Raw genomic sequence first — 20,676 nt, forward strand, 5'->3', positions numbered from 1 at the left:
CTGTTTCTTTCATCCTCCCCTCATCTCGTTCTCGTCTGGTGTATATGTATTATATGAATCTGTGTGCCTGGCTGCCCTGCGTGGCTGCGTGGGGAGGAACAGGCGACAGCCTTCCAACGTCCGCTAGCTGAGGGTCATTTGTTTCAGCCTCGTGCTTCCCCGTCGCTTTCGCAAATAACGCTAAATCAAAACCACTTACACGGTTCGCAGACACCATTTCCCTCCGTTTGTGTATAAGCGCGTTATTTGTCTCGTTCGTTTCTGTGGGAAAGGCATTTTCACAGCAACAGTGCACTGCAGTAAAGGGAGGAGGTTCGTCCTTGCTTTTCACATCTGCGCTGCTGACAGCAATTCTGTCTGAAATGTGGCAACTGAAATAGTATGGTGAGGTAAAGCATGGGAGAAGAAATTCCCTAGTTGCCAAGTCAATCCCAGAACCTGTACAGAACAGGCATTGTGACAACACCAGGATGACCAAACTTAATCAGAAAGCATGTCAATGAGTCACATCCAATAGAGTATTCACCCAACACACCAATAGGCTAGCACAGAACCAACCAACCAATGCGACAACTGTCATCATTACTCTTTCTCTCTGTAGAAAAAGCTAGAGTGGTTGAATAATAGGCTTGGGGAAATCTCTTTCTGCTCTAGCCATTGTGCATTCTCCTTTGGTCCATGTGTAAAACAGAGATAACAACACCACTGATTTATCACTTTAAGTCCATAAAATGGGGACACAGCTGAAAATGCAGGGATACAAGTGTGGCATTGTGTCTGTCCGCTGCTTGGCGGTGGCTTGGTATGGATGGATGGATGGATGGCAACACAGACCGTACAACACAGAATGTAGGAGGAAAACCTTCCTACCTCGTGAGGCTGGCACTGCAGAGGCAGGCAAGGGTTGCTATGGGAACCTACCATGGAGACGCAGGGAGGAGGGTGGTGGTGCATGGTGGTGGGAGACGGGATAGTGGGCTGCTTGCTGCTGCTGCTGCTGCTTGAGGTGTTGCTGGTCTTGGCTGATGCCGTCTCTCTGCTCTCTGCAGCAGGGAAAGCCTCGCGAGCCTGGATGAGAAGGACAGTGGAACGCAACACCGGCTGTCTGAGTACCACCCGACTGACACAAAGCAGCGTTGGTTGGACATGTTTCTCCGACTCAAAGTCATACTAGAGGATCTGATCTCGTAAGAGGCCACACTTGATCATTTGTGGGAAACAGAAATGCTGTACTCATACATTTTCATCATGACCAAGCATTCACAAAATGTCCTACACCACCAGAACGGGCGACCATTAAATGATCGTGCCTGCCACTAAACCCCACTATAGAAGAACTACTGCATTAAAACCTGGTGTGACAATGACAGGCATTCAATTTAATCCAGACACACAGCGAAGGGACCTGGGTGTCACTGCCTATTCTGAGGGCAGAGAGACTAGAGAGCGACAGAGAGAGAGAGAGAGAGAGAGAGACACAGAGAGACACAGAGAGAGAGAGAGCGAGAGAGAGAGACACACAGAGAGACACAGAGAGAGAGAAACGTGCTTCCTTCCTATTCTTGCAGCCCACAGACAGACATACAGACCGACAGGCGGACCGACTGACAGAGACAGCGAGACAGACAGGCAGGCAGACAGACAGGCAGGCAGACAGACAGCGGCAGGCCAAATAGCATTCACACCCTGCATCCTCAATTATATGCTAATGCATAATTTGCCGTGTGCTACATTATTCTAAGCTGATGGAATTTTTCAGCAGCGGCAGAGGCGTGCTCGGAAACTCAATTCCTGGTTGGCGCGGCGACGGGATCAGAGTGTAATAGACGGGAACAGGCGTCGGGCGGCTGTGGCAACGCGTTCGTCGGGTAAGGATGAAGAAGTGTTGTAATTTATTAAGGGGAGAGGAGAGGGAGAGGAGAGAGGGTAGAAACAATAGAACACTGCTGTCTTGGTCATTGAAATACCAGACACACTCGTGTCTTGGCTTGATTTCATCAGTGGTAAAGGCACCAATTAGATTAGCAAAATCCCAAAGCTGAACACAGACGAGAGGATGATATTGGCCCACTTAGGGAAACAGGAAACGTCCTGACGGCTCTGTGTGTGTGTGTGTGTGTGTGTGTGTGTGTGTGTGTGTGTGTGTGTGTGTGTGTGTGTGTGTGTGTGTGTGTGTGTGTGTGTGTGTGTGTGTGTGTGTGTGTGTGGTGTCGGGGTGCCTCCCATCGTTCAGAGCAATAAATGGGTACGGGGATAATCTCATTCTTCAGTCTGAATGTCTCCAATATGCCAATAATAGATTTAGGGGGAACTGAGCAGCACCAGCGATAACAGCTTATAGACTTGGTGCATTAGAATACAAAAGGAAAGTTAATGGAAAAGGCCACACAGAACTGGTGTAATGGGAAAGTCATTGTGAGGGCCTACAGCAGTTGACAGTTTTTCTCTTGACCTTGATTATCTTCTAGGGTAAAGGAAAACTGTTTGACAATAGTTTGGAGTTCCTCAAGGCTCTGCCCTCAGACCTCTTTTGTTCTCATTATATTGCTACCAGTAGAGGTTATTCAAGAAGGCTTAAAAAAGTGCAGGGAAAATCTCTATATACAGTATTCCTGATAAGATTGACAGTTGATATTTCTTGAGAGTTTATAGTTCCTCTCAGTCAGTCCATCTCACCTGCAGCAGGGTCTGCATCTCAGTTTTGAGTCGTCCCAGGTCCTGAAGTGTATCATTGGCTCGTTTCACGGCTGAGCTGGGTTGCTCAGGAACCCCAAAGGATGATGGGAGGCCTGGCTGGTGACCTCCTCCTCCTCTACCTTGGTGATTTGTGTCGCTGTGTTTCGCTAATGCTGCAATGACCAGCTCTCTAACCCCCTCTTGCTGGTGTTGGCCTTCCCTGTAAGGAAATAAAGTGTGGGCGTTAAATGAAGAATGCTTCTATTGTTCATTTTCTTGTCAGATGACACAAATTCCATCTTTGCAGGCAAAACTGTCTGCAATGCCAATGCTATGACATCATTACAACTTTGCAATGATGGTATTACAAAATCAGAATGTGCCCGCTGAGCTTGGTCAGCTCATCCATTAGCAAAGTAGGAGAGGAGAGCCAGCCTTCCTCCTTCCTTCCATCTGGCCTGGAGAAGTGTTTGCCCTTCAGGGAAGAGGGCCAGAGTGGTGGCACAGCACCAATAACATGACTCACACATAGGATAGCTTCCAAGCAGACTACGTAATGCTGTTGCTAGATCACTAAAGACTTAAATTGCATTAAGTGGCTAAGTAGAGTGAGTCCTGCTTTGGATGGAGGGGAAAGCCCATAGGGTCATTCAGAGGCCAATGAGGCCGGCTGTCTTGTTATATGCCATACTTGGTTGAGACTCTAGTCCGCTACAATATCCAAAAGTAACAGGCTGTTATTAGTGTATGGAAAAAAACACATGAAATGTCCGTCCTTTTCCTGTACAGTGAGCCTCATTATTTACATTTCAGTTTCATATGAGTGATAATTGGCATACAATCAAATCCGTCTAATATTGGAGCTGAGAGCTGTGTTTACACTGGCAGGGATGGAGCCGATAATGAGTGGACTCCGAAGATCTGAGCGAGGGGGTTCATGGAGGTACAACCAAGGCCTCTCCGACTCTGTGCGTGAGCTTCAAATGAACTGTTTTTATAGTGTAGGGTTGCCAATTCAATGTGTGTTACTGACTGTGAACTCAATGGCTCCAATACTGCTGGGTCTGTCCACGTTTTTGAGAAATTAAATCACACACACAGAAACAGACAGTTTCCATTTAACTTCATCATAGTAACACATTTGAAATTATACAAAAGCAACTTCATCCACAGTAGACAGACTGTTATAATTTTCCCTATCGGGTTCTACAGGCAGGAACAGAACCACCTACTGTGAATTGCCAAAACTGTCACACAAAAGTACCGCCATTGAAATCACAACGATCCTCTAGATTCTTTTGTCTTGTCATGTCGCAAAAAAAAAAAAAAATCCTTAATTTCTAAGGTTTCACAGCAGGCGATGGAGATTTTCTTGACGCTTCTGGAAGTAGTTAGATTTTATTTTTTTGCCCGCGCTGCAGACGGATATAGCTGTACTTTAATACAGAACAAGTAAAGGCCCTGTGCACTACTTTTGTAAAAACAAAATAATGTACAAAACAAAAGGAATGGAGAGAGAGAACACTGAGGCCTACACATTTTAATGTAGTGTATCCCACAGAGGGAAGGAGGAAACGAGAGAAGATGCGAGAGAGGCTAGCTGACATGTATGGCTCCCCCTGAGCCATGCTCGCAACGCAAAGGTCACCATTGAGAGGCAGAGGCAGCGCCCATCCTCTGTGCAGGGTGCGTGTGTACTTATTTACAGTTCCCTCCTGAACTATTGGCAACTTGGGAAATATGAACAAAAAAGGCTGTTAAAAAATGTCATTGTTGTTTATCAGCTTGATTTTACAATCGAAATATCATATGAATCTAACCTTTAATTTGTATTTTTTTATTTTTTTTATCTACAATAAAACAAAAAGTCATCAATAAATATTTGTTTTATTCTAAAAAATGCGTGTCACAATTATTGAAATTCTTATTAACAAAATCGAATTGAGTCTTTGGGAATTCTTAAGTGGTCATCCATGGCCTCTTGTTTCTCTGGGGAATAAATATGAGGTGATACCCAGGCTAAACTCCCTTAGTCATCCATCAACATGGGATAGGCCAGAGAACACACAAATGAAATGAGACAAAAGGTTGACGACCTTCATAAATCAGACAGTGGCTATAAAAACATAGCTATACTCCTGAAAATACCCATATCCACTATTAGGGCAATAATTAAGAAATATAAAACAACTAGAGCTGTGATGAACCTGCCTGGAAGAGGAGGCAGGTGTATTTTGCCCCCACGCACAGTAAGAAGGATGGCTCAAGTCGCATTAAAAATCTCCAGGGATCACAGTTAGAGAATTGCAGAACTTGGTTACATCTTGGGGTCACCGAGTCTCCAAAACTACAATTAGACGCCAACTCCAAGCCAACAAGTTATTTGGAAGGGTTGCCAGAAGAAAGCCTCTGCTGTCACCAAAACACAAATGTAAGCAGCTGGAGTTGGCTAAATGTCCATGGAACTTTGAATGGAATCAGGTTCTATGTTCTGATCAGACTAAAATAGAGCTTTTTGGAAACAAACACCAGAGGTGGGTTTGGCATGAAAAGAGCCATGGTCATGCAGAAAATAATCTAATCCCCACTGTGAAGTACGGTGATGGATCTGTAATGTTGTGGGGCTGTTTTACTTCCAAAGGCACTGGTAACATTGTTAAGATACATGTCATCATGGACTCCATCAGGTACTAGGAGATTTTAGGCCAAAACCTGTATGCCTCTGCCAAGATGCTAAAACTGGGTCGTCGTTGGATATTCCAGCAGGACAATGATCCAAAGCATCCCTCTAGATCCACACGAAAATGGTTCACTGACCATAGATTCAAGCTTTTTCAGGCCATCCCAGTCCCGTGACCTAAACCCCATTGAAAACCTGCGTGGTGAACTGAAGAGGAGAGTCCACAAGAGAGGACAAAGGACTCTGACGGATCAGGACAGTTTCTGTATGAAGGAATGGTGCAAAATCCCTTCCTATGTGTTTTCCCACCTCATCAAACATAGGAGACGACTCAGAGTTGTTATCTTGGCAAAGGGAGGGGTTCACAAAGTACTAAATGTTCTTTGAACAATTTAAACTAAATTAAAGTTTAGACTCATATCATATTTTGAGTGTAAGATCAAGCTGATAAACAATGGCATTTTTTCACAGATTTTTTTGTTCATATTTACTCAGGGTGCCAATAATTCAGGAGGCAACTGAATTTAACAGAACGGAGGGCTGCCGTGTGGGTACCAATCATCCTGTCAACTTTTGGAGCAGAAAAGGGCTCTGCACCATATGTCTCTGCAGCACACGTCTAGCAACCCTGGAATCTTCACAGTACTGCCTTATACAATACCCAGGCCACTGGCCCTGCACTCGCAACTTCATTCTGTAGGGAGGGGAAGATTTTTTTTGACACATCTCAAAGAATCTTACAGATTAGGAATGTTCTGACTCAAACTGACAAGGGACAGGATTTACTCTGGATGCGTAGCAGTGACAGGTATTGTGTACTTGACATTCCACTCCATTCCAGGAGATTGTAATCCTAGCGTCCAGGATAAAACAGAGAAGTATTGCTAGGACGGCAGCATCTCTACTCAGTATACTAAGTCCTCTACGGCGGTAGAACCATGCAAGTCAGATCAGCTGTGTGGGGTTTACAAAAACAAGTAATAATGTATTCAGTTTTTTTAGTGCTGGGCGGGAATATGATACACATTGACATTTATGTAAGCAACTGAGGAAAATGTATGCATAAATGATACAAGGTAAACTTCAAAGGGATCAGATCCATGGACTAACATGGAGTAAATGTCAATCTTCACAGTGGCAACCCGTCATTCAGGGGAGGTGGGGGAGAGCCCCACCTGTTTAGCTAAAAATAATACATGTTTTGCATGTTATTTTGCCATTAATACTGGTCACATATCAGTTTGCAAACAATGTAAAAAAAAATCTAATAATCATTGAGCTAATAAAGCCAAATACAAACATGGTCTTTTTTTGCTTTCTTGAGTAAGGCAGCTCCAAAATGCAGGTGTTTCAGCCTAGCTCAGTGCTTTCTGTGGTGGTGGGGCAGCCAGTGGAAAAATACGGAGCGTAGGGGTTGGTAATGTTCTCTAGTTGTGCCGTGATTGGCTCATTGTTCTGTCACTCATGGGGACACTGTGTCACCACAAAATCTACAGGGAGAGTTCGAAAATTCAAGCCCCTTGGGTGCTGCCATAGAGTTACATTAGAAGTGCCCATCCAAGAAGGCTCAAGGTCATTGACCACAGATAAAATGAAGTCAAAACACGTTATATCTACCGTAGCTTTGATTGGACTGATCATGTCAACATCATACTTTCAAAATCTTAGCTAGCAAGCTAGACAAGAAGTCAACGTCATGAATCACATCGACAATCTACAGTCATCCTTTTCAATCCTTGTCATATGAAGAGAAATTATAGATAAAACATATCAGTTCTCATTTGCACTTTGGACATGAACATTACACAACAAGCTGGGAATCGCAAATTCAATAATGAGTGGTTTGGAAGGAATCAGTGGCTAACTGCAAGTGTTGCAAAGCAATCACTAGTCTGCTATTTAGGGAAGTGGGTGTATGGTCCAAGTCTGGGTTTAAGGGTCTCTTTTACAAGCTTAAAAGGATAAACATTCACATGCCATGGGCCAGAAAAGGTTGAATACATTGGCCATGCTGTCAATCCAGCATGACTTCTGCTGCGTTCAAAACAACTGGAAGCTCGGAACTGGGAAATCTCAGACTTCAGTGAGTTCAAGACAACTGGGAACTCGGGGAAAAAAACGAGCTCCTACTGGGAAAATACATTTTGAACGGTCATCCAACTAGGAATTCCAAGTCGGGAACTCGGGCCTCTTTCTAGAGCGCCGACATGAAGATCATTGATGTTATGATCGACCTTGTTTCTTTCCGAGTTCCCAGTTGTCTTAAAAGCACCATCAATCCAGAAAATGCCAGACTTTGATGACAAAAGACAAAATTTGCCCACAAGGACCGCCGCGCAACCTTCCGTTTTCAAGTGAGTACAGCACAACAAGATGAGTCCAAATATGTCTTGTATGCTGCTTCATAAAATGATGTAATATGCCAGGGAAATATGTATACTGTAGCTAAGAAAGTAATACTAAGTGTATGTTGTGTAGTAAGCTGTTAGTAGCCCATGTGCCTCACCCTAATTATGTGGTCCCTTTCCCCCTCAAAACTTAGCCTACTGTTCTGACTTGGTGGTGCACATGTAGCCCATAGCCTGTTTTAGAGAAATGTAATCATTGAATAATGTAAGAGCATTCATTGTCTGCTTATATGCCACCTTTATTTATCCTATGGCTCTGACTTGGTGTACAGGGAGAATACTGTAAGAACGGCCCACGTTCTGAATTCTGTCGCTGTCCATTTCAAAAGTTCTGAACAACGTTATATTGACTACGTCCGTCCTACCTCGCTCATTAATGTCTTCATCGAAATTACGGATTGCCCCTTATCCGCTCGTCGTCCCCTTATGCCATAGTTTGTACATCTGAATTGTCAGTAGAAACCACATTTGTTTAAGCAAGTCAGCCATATCAGGCAGTAAATTAGGCTGAAGGAACTGTTTCGCAGCCAGACAAGGCTCCGCTGATAACCAGGTGTAGCAGAGGTAAGAATTCACTCCATGGTGCTGAATAGAAAGCTCTGCTGTTGGGACACCTTTATGTAGGCCCTAACAGTTAGTGGGCACCGTTAAAGTGCAAATAACATATTGTTTAGTGTTGTTGTGTAGTGGCTTTGCTGGCATGCATAAAAACATTTTTACATGCTAAAATCACCACGGCAATCACACAACGATGTGTCTGTTCTGCCCTCAGTCCTGCCCTCTGAGGGAGACCCAGACAGAAAGAAAAAGTAGCATTGGTTCCTTCATTTCCCTTTCGGGGGCGTTCTGTTCTCTTCCAATAAATAAACATTAAGGCAGAATGTCATGCTGTGTGTCTGGTAGCGCTGATGTATCCCACTCAGTAAGATGTTTTCAATCAGCCTTAAGACGCCTCAAAATGAGCTAATCCATTTGAAGAGCGAGAGTGCCTTGTTGATGCCAGCCTTTTTGATCTTGCTCAAATTGATTAGGGTGGAGATACAGGGACTCTGAGACAAAACGTCCTGTTAGAGGTCACCATATGCAAATGTCTACTCTCTCCCTCTCCCCTTCCATGGGAAATGCGTTCAACTAGAACAGATTGTTCAACTCACTCAGGCAACGTCTGAAACGGCACCCTGAAACGGTTAGTGCACTACTTTTGAATAGGGTGTTATTTCAGACACCACTTTTTCCTACAAGCTGTTGACAGGTGTGCGTGCAGCCATGCACGTGTGCCTGTGTGTAAAACCTGATCATAAAATCATTATGGAGGTGAAGAAATGATGCCACGTTGACAGGAAATCTATATCTTGATACGTTTTTTTTTTTGATATGAGAACAAGATCTATATTACATTTCTGTCTTGTTATACAACACATCATGTTGGGTTGAAGCTAGAGGTCTTGGTCAGTCCTTCGCCACGTCTCAGTACTAACGGAGCTACTTGATTACTGTCAGCAGCTTCTTAAATTTCACCTCATGGTCATACATTGTCTTTCTCTCTGGTAAGGAGGTAAGACCGTTCTGTATTGTACTGAGCACAGCCCGTTTCTCTAGCTAGCCCTTCTCTCCTGGCAGGCAGGCAGGCAAACACACACACACACACACACACACACACACACACACACACTTAAAGTGGTATCTGGTGGACAAAGGAGGAGAAGATACCTTCAACTAAAAGGGCTGAAAAATAATGGGTTGTTGATGGAGAGAGGACCGTGCCAGATGTGAAGGAGAGACTTCCCACTGCTTTCCCTTCCTCTGAAAAAAGGTAGAACGAGGACTCGTCGCCATGGGGACAGTTTCAAACGTCTCTCTCTTTGTGAGTGCAAAGGAGAGGTGTCGAGACAATTCATATCCCATTCGTAAGCCAGATAGAGTATTTATAGATGGAACTATGACACGTAGAGTGGGTGTGAGGGGGATGTCTTTGACAAACCAGTGACTTCAAAAAATGATGAATGAACCACATAGAGAAAAAGCTGAAATGATTCATAACATAATATAATACATCCGGTAGGTTAGCTCTTAAAACATCTGTCTTTGTGAGTTCTACGTGTGATCCTCCACCGCACCCCGCCCCCTTGAACATTGGGATTCTTTTGGCCTCTTCCTAAATCCATCCTCATCCTGCCTTCAACATGCGGTCATTACGCCCACCACCACCAGAATAGCTGCTATTATCTTATCAATATCAGAGGCGTATCAGGGAGCCTGATGGTAGTGGTCTCACCCTCCACCCTCTCTGCTCTGGTGTTTTCACGTGTGTCTTTCCCTGTTGGCAAGTTGCACCATCCACCATCCAGGGCAAGTCATATCCCCATTCCTCTACCTTGGCTGCCATAGCACCAGCACTCCCCAAAACGCCCCCCAATCTCATTGAAACGTTATCATCAAGCAGCACATGTTTGAATTCCAGCCCCTCTATGTCCAAATAAATCAAATCTACCAGATGTGACCTCATCTCCATAGTTTACGTTGATCACCTGATGCCCCGGCAGCTATTCTAGGAACACCAGCCACTCCTCCGGCTCAATGTTGTTCCCTCTAGGGTGGCGTCATTGGTGTAACTCAGCCTGTTGAACCTTAATTGTTTGCATTGGCCAATGCCTTTGTAGTCAAAACCATCCAACATCTGTTTCATTTTTACATAAAAAAAGCCCTGGGTTTAGTTTACCCAAATTGTGCTGTGATATCTGGAGCCTGGACTATGAATAACATACTTTGATCACACAAACATTCATCAAACACATTTTATTCAACCCCAGAGCTCTGGGCAACTGATTCCCCGATTACTGGCTAGGGACCTAGGGCCTTCCGGTATATCGTATTCTACAATATACCGGTTTGGGTTTTTACTTGACCTTCTATAACGGAATTTGTTTGGTTTGTTAAAAGCGATACACAACTCCGGGAGTGTAATATCCGTTTATATAAATCAAATCAGATTTGTCACATGTGCCAAATACAACAGGTGTAACCTCACAGTGAAATGCTTACTTACAAGCCCTTAACCAACGATGCAGTTTTAAGAAAATACCTAAAAAATAAGTTTAAAAAGTAAGAGATAAGAAAAACAAATAATTAAAGAGCAGCGGTAAATAACAATAGCGGGGCTATATACAGGGGGTACCGGTACAGAGTCAATGTGCGTGGGCACCGGTGTCGAGGTATTTGAGATAATTATGTAGTCTATGACTAGGGTGGCTGGAGTCTTTAACAATTTTTAGGGCCTTCCTTTGACACCGCCCGGTATAGAGGTCCTGGATTGCAGGAAGCTTGGCCCCAGTGATGTACTGGGCCGTACGCACTACCCTCTGTAGTGCCTTGCGGTCGGAGGCCGTGCAGTTGCCATACCAGGCAGTGATGCAACCAGTCAGAATGCTCTCAATGGTGCAGCTGTAAAATCTTTTGAGGATCTGAGGACCCATGCCAAATCTTTTCAGTTTCCCGAGGGAGAATAGGTTTTGTCCTGCCCTCTTCACGACTGTCTTGGTGTGCTTGGACCATGTTAGTTTGTTGTTGATGTGTACGCCAAGGAACTTGAAGCTCTCAACCTGCTCCAATACAGCCCCGTCGATAAGAATGGGGGCGTGCTCGGCCTCTTTTTCCTGTAGTCCACAATCATCTCCTTTGTCTTGAGTTTAATCCGTTTGATACTGGAGTCATCTTTCTCCCTCTCCTGCTGCATGCACTCAAGGAGCGAGCAGTTGCTCGACCACGGAGTCACGAGCACTTTCTTGCATAAGATGTTGGTGAAAACGATTCTGCTTTCCACAAGCCCATTCACTCACACACAGGTGGTGAAGCCTTGCTCATCCTATTGTAGCCTGATGCCGACCCGGCTTTGTAGTCACAACCATTCAACGTTTCCGCTTTATATGACATCAAAAGCCTGGATTTGGTTTAGCCAATTATTTTCAGTGGAGTCTGAACTGAAAATACCATACTTTGACCACACACACGTTCAACCACATTTCATTCAACCCCAGAGCTCTGGGCAAAGTGAAATTGGATATCATGAATGGTTATAGTCATTTCTTTCCATGCACTGATAAAAGTAGGGGTTGCTGAGAAGCCCCTTCTCAATGTAATTTAAAAGCAATTTCCCTGAATATGTCAGTGATGTGTTGGACCTTCAGGGTCCTGAACAAGGCAGAATTGACTGAATTTTCATGATAACGATGAAAAGGGAGGAAGTAAAATCAATGTTGCTATCAAGGTGGTCAAGGTCACTGTAGGAATTAAGGATGCTCAACATAGCAACTGTATCCCAGGGGAACAACGCAGCATGTGGGATCTCTCGTCTGCTGCTTCATACCGAGGAGACACGCGCGCACGTACACACACACACTAACAACCCACAGAAACCCTGTTCAATCGGTGCAGCCATCATAATTCTGCTATTTTTCTAAGTAATTCATGACAAAAACAGCGCTGAACAGTAGTCATCCATTAATCTAGTGAGATGACACAAACACATTTCAAAGCACAAAACATGCATCTTGCCTGGTGGTTTTATATACACAATGAACAAAAATATAAAACGCAACATGCAACAATTTCAACGATTTTACTGAGTTACAGTTCACATAAGGAAATCAGTCAATTTAAATAAATTCATTAGGCCCTAATCTATGGATTTCACTCGACTGGGCAGGAGTGCAGCCATGGGTGGGGAGCCAGGCCCAGCCAATCGGAATGAGTTTTTCCCCATAAAAAGGCTTTTTTACAGATGGAAATACTCCTCAGTTTGATCAGCTGTCCGGGTGGCTGGTCCAGACCATCCCGCAGGTGAAGAAGTCGGATGTGGAGGCCCTGGGCTGGCGTGGTTACACGTGGTCTGCGGTTGTGAGGCCGGTTGGACGTACTGCCAAATTCTCCAAAACGACGTTGGAGGCGGTTTATGGTAGAGAAATTAACATTAAATTCTCTGGCTACCACTCTGGTAGACATTCCTGCAGTCAGCATGCCAATTTGCATGCTCCCTCAAAACTGCAGCATTGTGCTGTGTGATCAAACTGCAAATTTTAGTGTGGCCTTTTATTGTCCCCAGCACAAGGTGCACCTGTGTAATGATCATGCTGTTTAACACCTGTCAGATGGATGGATTATCTTGGCAAAGGAGAAATGCGCACTAACAGGAATGTAAACAGATGTGTGCACACAATTTGAGAGAAATAAGCTTGTTGTGCTTGTGGAACATTTCTGGGATCTTTGATTTCAGCTCATGAAACATGGGAACAACACTTTACATGTTGTGGTAATATTTTCGTTCAACGTAGAAACAAGCCTGAATGAGAGAGAGAGAGAGAGAAGCTGGGTGGGTCCGAGGAGCCAGGGAGAGAAAGACTCTCCCTGGCTCCAAAAAGGTATATGGATGAATTAGTATTCTACTCACTACTGTGTTCTGGCCACACAGCCCTCCCCTCATCCTAGCCCAGCGCTCAGCAGCTCACAGCACACACAACCCACCCACCCACACACACACGCTTGTTATTAAAGCGCATCCGTCCGTCAGTCCTCCCAATAGACGCATTCCTCATTCATATTTATCTGTGTTAATATATAGCTCAAGCATTTTTTATGACTGTATAGGTCCTTTTTATATAACAAATGGGAGCATGCGGACAGATGGATGCCGGCCATACATATTTATGTTTGTCTTGGAGTGTTTTTCGGGGGCGTATTTATTCTGGTGGCTGGCAGGCAGGCTGCTACTTAATCATAGAAAATGTGGATTTAGTTCGTCTCTCCCAAGTCCCAACTAAGCATTATGCTGTGCTGCTGGATAAAGAGGCTGGAATTATGCAGCGGGCATAACAGGCTCCTTCTTCCTCCTAAATATAAACACACTCATGGAACGCATCATAATGGGGCTTCTTATCGCATGCCGCATCTCGGAATTTGAACCCATTCCATCCGTCCACATAGTGCTGCTGAGTCCTTGGACTACTAACAGACTATCAACAACCATCCCTCCCTCTCCAAGTCCTCTGTCCCCAATTCAATGTATGAATATTGTAAATGAATACTCCTCGGTAACAGTGATGAGTATGTTTTAGCACTACACATAAAGCCATGTGCGTATTACCACAACCAAGGAGGGTGTGCAAGGCCATTGTGTCTAATCTAACTAACTGCAATAATATGGCGCAAAGAGTTAGCTAGACAAAAGGACAATTGTGTATTTGCAATTCCAACTGCTTAAAATAGTTCAATACATTAACCCTTAACATACAGCATTGCAGAATTTCTAACGAGTAAAATCCTAACAGCTTCCAGATCTGCCCATAGTAAGGGACGCCGTAGCCATGTGTTTTGGCTATGAACAGAACAGTACAAGCTGATTTAATAGCTGCAGATCAGTTTAATGGGGCAAGCAGGCAGGGAGGGACGGCCTAATATAGTGAGTGAGAGGCCTGCCTGCTTGTCAAAGGACCCGCTGTATTTAACAGGCTGTCTGGGAATGGGACTGTGACTTGCCGGGTATGGCAGGCAGGCAGAGTTATACTACACATTACAGGGAGTGGAACTGAACACAGGCCTGAGTACTGCAGAGCCAGAGACGCTCTTAAATACATCATATCTACTGCAGAATGGAAAAACACACACTCCTCAATGAATGTCTTCACACCACAGTGAGTCTCTCTGTCTTTATAGCCCTGTGCCCTGGCCTCCACTGCCAGGCTGGTGAAATACACCCACCCATCTATCCAAAAGTGTTGGTCCTATATCATCAAGTGCTGTGGTGATTCATTCAGTGGACGTGAACCGTAGGGGACGAAAAGGTCTGTTTTTGCCACCTCCTCCCGATTCCATTTTCTGTCCGTCTATCCCTCCCGTCATGGCAGTCCCCTCCTTGTTTTTCTCCACCTCAACATGTCCTCCTCTCTCCTGCATTTCAATTTCCTCTCCTCCCCTCTCAGAAAGACAAACGCTCACTTGTAAGAGGCTTCTCCTAGTCCTCCCCATCACCGAGAGGATGCACCAGTGGCAGAGGCAGCAGCATATTAGCATACCTCAAAGGCGAGGCCAGGGAGCCATTACCTAGCAACAGAGCTGGCTGTGATTGGCTGAGGAGACATTAACTGCCAAGTGGGTTTGGGGCAGACTGGGACCAAGCGGCTAAATGAGTAAGCGGGGGGCTATTTCTGCCCGTGTCATCTCTGCTCGTCACATCAAAATGACATTGGCTGGCTGCTCGTCCCCCCCCCCCGCGCAGAGAACAGAGCAGAGACGGAGAGAAGCGGTGCAGAGGACACCAGAGCAGTCTTCCCATTGACTGACTGAGGCTGAAGGCATAGCAGACCGGAACGAGCCGCAGCAGTAGAACCAGCGGCAACCAGACATCCATCTATCCTTCTGTTCTTTCTTTCTCTTGTGACCCAGCCACCATGGCTACAAACTAAGGTATTATATGATACTCCACAACCTCACCCATCATCATAACACACCTAATAGAAAGTCGTGCCTGAGTCCTCTCTCCGCTTGGGTAACCCAAGAGGCTGTTAACCAAACAAACCCAACAGACCGGCCCTGTTCAGGCCATGTTTGGCGGACTGCTCCGGTCTCCCCTGCAACATTGCGCCAGAATTAGCCTGAAACACAGCTCTGTTAACATGACTGGTAGAACAGACAGAACTGGGCACACACACACACACACACACACACACACACACACACACACACACACACACACACACACACACACACACACACACACACACACACACACACACACACACGGTCAGACAGTAGGCCGTAGTGCTGTAAGATAGCAACTATTTACTTTTGGAACTGACAATCAGTATTCTGCAGTGGTTTCCAAAGAGACACGGGGTATGATGGACAAAGCAGTTTGGAGAGAATACAGCAGGGATACCACAAACGCTCTCTTATACCAGAGGCTTGAAACTTGGAAATGTCTGTTGCCTAGAAATACCAGAGACTAAGTGTATCCACTGTCTTCAGGTAAACAGAGCGCAGGCTGTGGGGGGTGAGCAGTGGTCCAGAGAGGGGTGAGAGGAGAGAGGGGGGGGGGCAGGGGGATGAACAGAGCTCCATTAATCACACTGGAGGGGGAGGCAGTACAGACGACAGACAGGCAGGGAGGCTGCAGCACACTGGCTGGATGCGTCATGTGGCTGGACAGTGGACGCACTACCGTGGAATGGCCTGTAGGAGTCCTCCTGGCAGTGTACATAGGCAGTTCTGTGTTGGCCGCTGTGAGGGAATGTATTAACACGTAGTACACTGGCTGGTAGCATTTTAGAGATGAATGAGCCTCATGAATCTGAAACATAACCTCAGATGAGCAATTACTATTTTACCTCAGGAATTAACTAACCAAGACAAATCTTGTCTGCTTCCCAAATGACGCACGGCTCCCTTTATAGTGCACTACTTCTGACCATGCCCCATAGGCACTATATAGGGAATAGGGTGCTATTTAGGACACAAGCACTCGTTTCCTTGTTGTAAACCAGGAAAGCGCCATGTTCATTTAGCGTCGTTCTGGCTGAGTTTCTGTAATGTCTTTTACACCTGGGTAGCGCTGAAACACATTCATCCTTTCTCAACTGGAGTAGAGAACTGGTCAGGTCAGATGTGCTATGCATTGAGACCTATCCATTCATATGACAAAAATAGGCCTCCCATCGCATAATGGAACATACCCACTACCTGGCTCCGTTATCATGTCTTTCAGTTACAGGCTGGGGCGGCACACAAAAACAAGTCATTTTTCATATTCAGAATCCATCACAAAACGTCCCCCCCCCCCATTATAATCAGGTGCTGTAGTAATCAGGTTTTTAAATTCATCCGAAAGATAGCAGAGCTCACAGGATGCAGCAGACTATCATTCACCTTGTCATTCAAATTCATTCTGGAGGGAGAAAAGCGCCAGTAGAAAAACACAATCCTTTGGAGAGAATTGACGTAAAAAAACAAACAACAAAAAAAAACACCTCCACGCCATCCAATCAGCATCACCCGATGGCTCTGTCGCCATGGTAACATGCATCTGGTGGAAGCGGTGCGGTGGCTCGGTTAGTGCACAACAGTTCATGACAGAGACGATGTTCTATTCCCTTTACCGCAGGTAGCTAGGGGGTTACTGCAGGAGGAAGGGAGGAGGCTAGAGCTACCCTTCGTCTTGATTTATAATAGTGCGTGTGTATAAAACATTTGAAATAATACCTTAATGCTTTCAATCAGGAAATGGAATTCAATAATGGCATGCTGCTTGAAAAGTAATCCCCCCCTTGCAATCAAAATAACTACATGCCATACACAGATGCTATTACTTGGCAGTTAGGTAACTAGTTATACACCTTACTGCCAAGTATTCCTTGTGATAGATGTCAACTGGCACTTCCATCACTCACAAAATATCATTATGAGTACATAATACAGTTATTCTCCTACATCATGTCATACAGCACATCACCATGCATGAAATTACTATTTACAATGTACATATTTAATTTATTAGCAGATCTGTTTTCCAGTACCAAAAAGGTACAGAATCAGATCAGCATATAGCGGCATGCTGTATGTTGACCTCTAGGGAACGTTGCAGCTCATTTGTGCGAAACCACCAACCATCAAATTTCAATAGTATGTAGCTAGCGGAGCGAAAGGGGAAAGGAGTGGGGCTCAGGCAGCAACACGATGCCGCTGACTGCTGCAAAACAGAGCAGGCTACTGTCTTTATTAGCTGGACAGGGAAGGTATGGCTCTTTGTCTCTCATATAAAAGAACATGTGTTTTTGGCACTGAGGGGACAGCCCAGGCCATCCGAGACTCTACTGCTGCTTGAATGCATTGACACTCTCTCTGAATACATAATGTACCAGTCAGCCCCAAACTGTGCTTAGAGCCCAATGCTGTTACCCCCATAGCAGCCAGCCCCAAACTACACCATTCTGCAAGACACATTTCTATGTAGTGTATTACATCAAGAAATAAGGTCTGAATGTGAAAAGGCTACTTTCTCTGAAAAGTATTCACAGCGTATTTCTAAACTAAATTCAATGGAAAGTAGCGGTATTTATTTGTTCATGCCAGAAACCCAACAAGGATCATTGAAACTATCATTTTCAAAGACTTTTGTCAGCTGTATGAGGAAGTGCGAGAGGAAGTCTGCCACGTCTGCTGTTTGACAGTAGATAGACAAGACAGGCAGCTAGCTATAGCACCTCAATTACCATCAGCCATCGCAGCCTCATTCACACAACACATGTTTGGAGAGAGAGGGAACAATCCACACTTGACCCAGGTGACGAGATGATGAAGGGACTCGGAGGGAGGTGACTGCAGCTGTACTACAGCACACCAAACACACACACACTGTGTGGGGTCTCATAGCCTATTGGCTCGGATAGAGCTGGAAAGTGTCAATAGAATCTGGCAACATGTCCACAGATCCTCATCCCCCACGGTCTTTAAAAGTACTTATCACACTGGAAATGAAGGTGATGTAGGCTGGCTGTTGTGGGTTGGAAGTATAATGTAGGAATAATGTCATGTAATCGCCAATTCATTTTCTCTGTGTGATGTTTTGGAAACACTACACCGACACTTTCTATGACATGCTGTTTGTTTGGGCTAGGGAAAGAAGTCTCACACTGTTGTAATTTACAAGACAAAACCAGTGAACTGGACAGAGCTGAATGAAAGGCGGTCAGTCAGTGTGGATTGCGTTGGGGGTTGTTGTTCCCCCTCAGAAAGCTTTTTTTCCCCCACAAGGAGTCGTCCTCCATTGATAATTAACAGCAAACGGTTAGAGGGAAAGATCAGGAGAGTGTCAGAGTAAACTCCTCAGAGAGAGGATTCCAAATGTCAACAGAGAGCCGTTGAGGCCTGGCCTTAGATATGGAAATTCTGCCATGGCTGAGAGGACACAAGGCTGTTAGCTTCCTCTCATCAGCGGTTGTTGCCAATGGAAAACAATTGAATAGTGTGGTGACATGTCGGCCTACAGACCTACTTGATGTAAAAACTAGGCCACGGCTACATCCTAGTTATCCTATCGCTTGTTGCAGTTATATGTTAAATGACTTGAAACACATGACTCAGACAAAGGAGATGATACGGAGGGCCGAGCACACCCCCATTCACATCGACGGGGTTGTAGTGGAGCGGTTTGAGAGCTTCAAGTTCCTCAGTGTCCACATCACTAAGGACCTATCATGGTCCAAACACACAAACACAGTCGTGAAGAGGGCACAACAATTCCTTTTCCCCCTCAGGAGGCTGAAAAGATTTGGCATGGGTCCCCAGATCGTCAAAAAGTTCTACAGCTGCACCATTGAGAGCCTCTTGACTGGTTTCATCACCGCTTGGTATGGCAACTGCTTGGCATTCGACTGTGAGGCGCTACATATGGTAGTGCGTATACGGCCCAGTACATCACTGGGGCTGAGCTCCCTGCCATCCTGGAACTCTATACCAGGCGGTGTCAGAAGAAGTCCCTAAAAATTGTCAAAGACTCCAGCCACCCAAGTCATAGACTGATCCCTCTGCACAGCAAGCAGTACTGGAGTACCAAGTATGGACCAAAAGGCACCTGAACAGCTTCTACCTCCAAGCCATGAGACTGCTAAACAGTTCATCAAATGGCCACCCAGACTATTTGCATTGACCCCCCATTTTTGTTGCACTTTCTCTCTTTCACAGGCTCTATGTACACTCGCTGGACTCTAGCCACACACTCACACATACTACACTGACACTCCAACACACACTATCCCGATTGCCTAGTCAATTTCACCCCTACCTACATGTACATGCAGTATTACCTCAATTACATTGACACGGTACCGGTACTCCTTGTATATAGCCTTGCTAATGTTATTTTATTGTGTAAGTATTTCCTTTTTTATTGTGCTTATTTGTCTTATTTATTAACTCTGCATTGTTGGGAAAGTGCTCGCAAGTAAGCATTTCATGGTAAAGTCTACGCCTGTTGTATTTGGTGCATGTGACATATAACATTTGATTTGAGTTGAGTGTCTTTCATTCCCAATGACAGAGTAAAGTTATCTTAACCAAGGGAATGCTGTGCTCTTCATGTTAACTATTTTCATGATGTGGTTGTTATCACAATGTTAGACCAGTCAAGGCCCGAGACAAAGGATGCCCTGACACACAGTCGACTGACTCCCCCAGAGCATGTTCTATCTGATACACAGTCGACTGACTCCCCCAGAGCATGTGCTATCTGATATACACAGCCGAATGACTCCCTCGGAGCATGTGCGATCAGTCAGGCCTTTCTAAATATGGATTAACAAAAGACAAAAAGGAGAGCCTTTATATTCCAAGAAACCTGTGTGGAGAAAAAGAATACAAACAACGCAAAATATCAAACAGAAGCTTAGAGGGAAAGGGAGCGTGCAGGAAAAAGGCAGATATAGCATTGTATCCGTGAGGGATGAATGTACAGAACATTCTCATCTGTGGGATGAATGTTGTAGAGAACAGTGGGCCCCAGTAGTAGTTGATATTCATGGCAGTCTGCCGTCTGAACTCTGTGCTCTTGGAGGGCTGGGGAGAAACACGAGGAGCACGCAGCTCAGCGCCCCTTCCCTTGCTTGTGGCAGCAGCCTAAGATGGCTGCCAGATCCTGGTGTAAACAAGGCAGAGAATGAAAGCGCTACATTTCTCCAGCCTGCATGCCAGGGGCTGCAGGGGCAGTACTAACCCAGTGTTGAGGGGGGAGTTAACTCCTTCCCTTCTCCAGCTTCCTCACGTTCAACATGAGAGAAGAATTACAGATGACTATAAAAACATGAGGAGGAAATTGGGAATTATGCAATAAGGAGTATAACAAGACTAGCTAACTTCAGCCGGGACAGAGAG

The 20,676-nt window shown here is 45.1% G+C and overlaps 1 protein-coding gene across 4 annotated transcripts in view; it reads right to left on the reverse strand.

The window, feature by feature from the left end:
* Nucleotides 1–20,676, reverse strand: part of kiaa0586 (KIAA0586 ortholog) — a 113,294-nt gene that overhangs the window by 64,438 nt on the left and 28,180 nt on the right. For 3 of the 4 annotated variants that reach the window (XM_071365527.1, XM_071365528.1, XM_071365526.1), the window contains exons 10-11: nucleotides 2,677–2,896; nucleotides 922–1,068 (exon numbers count right to left, since the gene is read on the reverse strand). In XM_071365527.1, coding sequence (XP_071221628.1) covers nucleotides 922–1,068; nucleotides 2,677–2,896 — 367 coding nt within the window. The remainder of the gene's footprint in view (nucleotides 1–921; nucleotides 1,069–2,676; nucleotides 2,897–20,676) is intronic. The other variant, XM_071365529.1, reaches the window with a different exon arrangement.

This window comes from Salvelinus alpinus, chromosome 25 (assembly GCF_045679555.1).
Source record: "Salvelinus alpinus chromosome 25, SLU_Salpinus.1, whole genome shotgun sequence".
Taxonomy (NCBI): domain Eukaryota; kingdom Metazoa; phylum Chordata; class Actinopteri; order Salmoniformes; family Salmonidae; genus Salvelinus; species Salvelinus alpinus.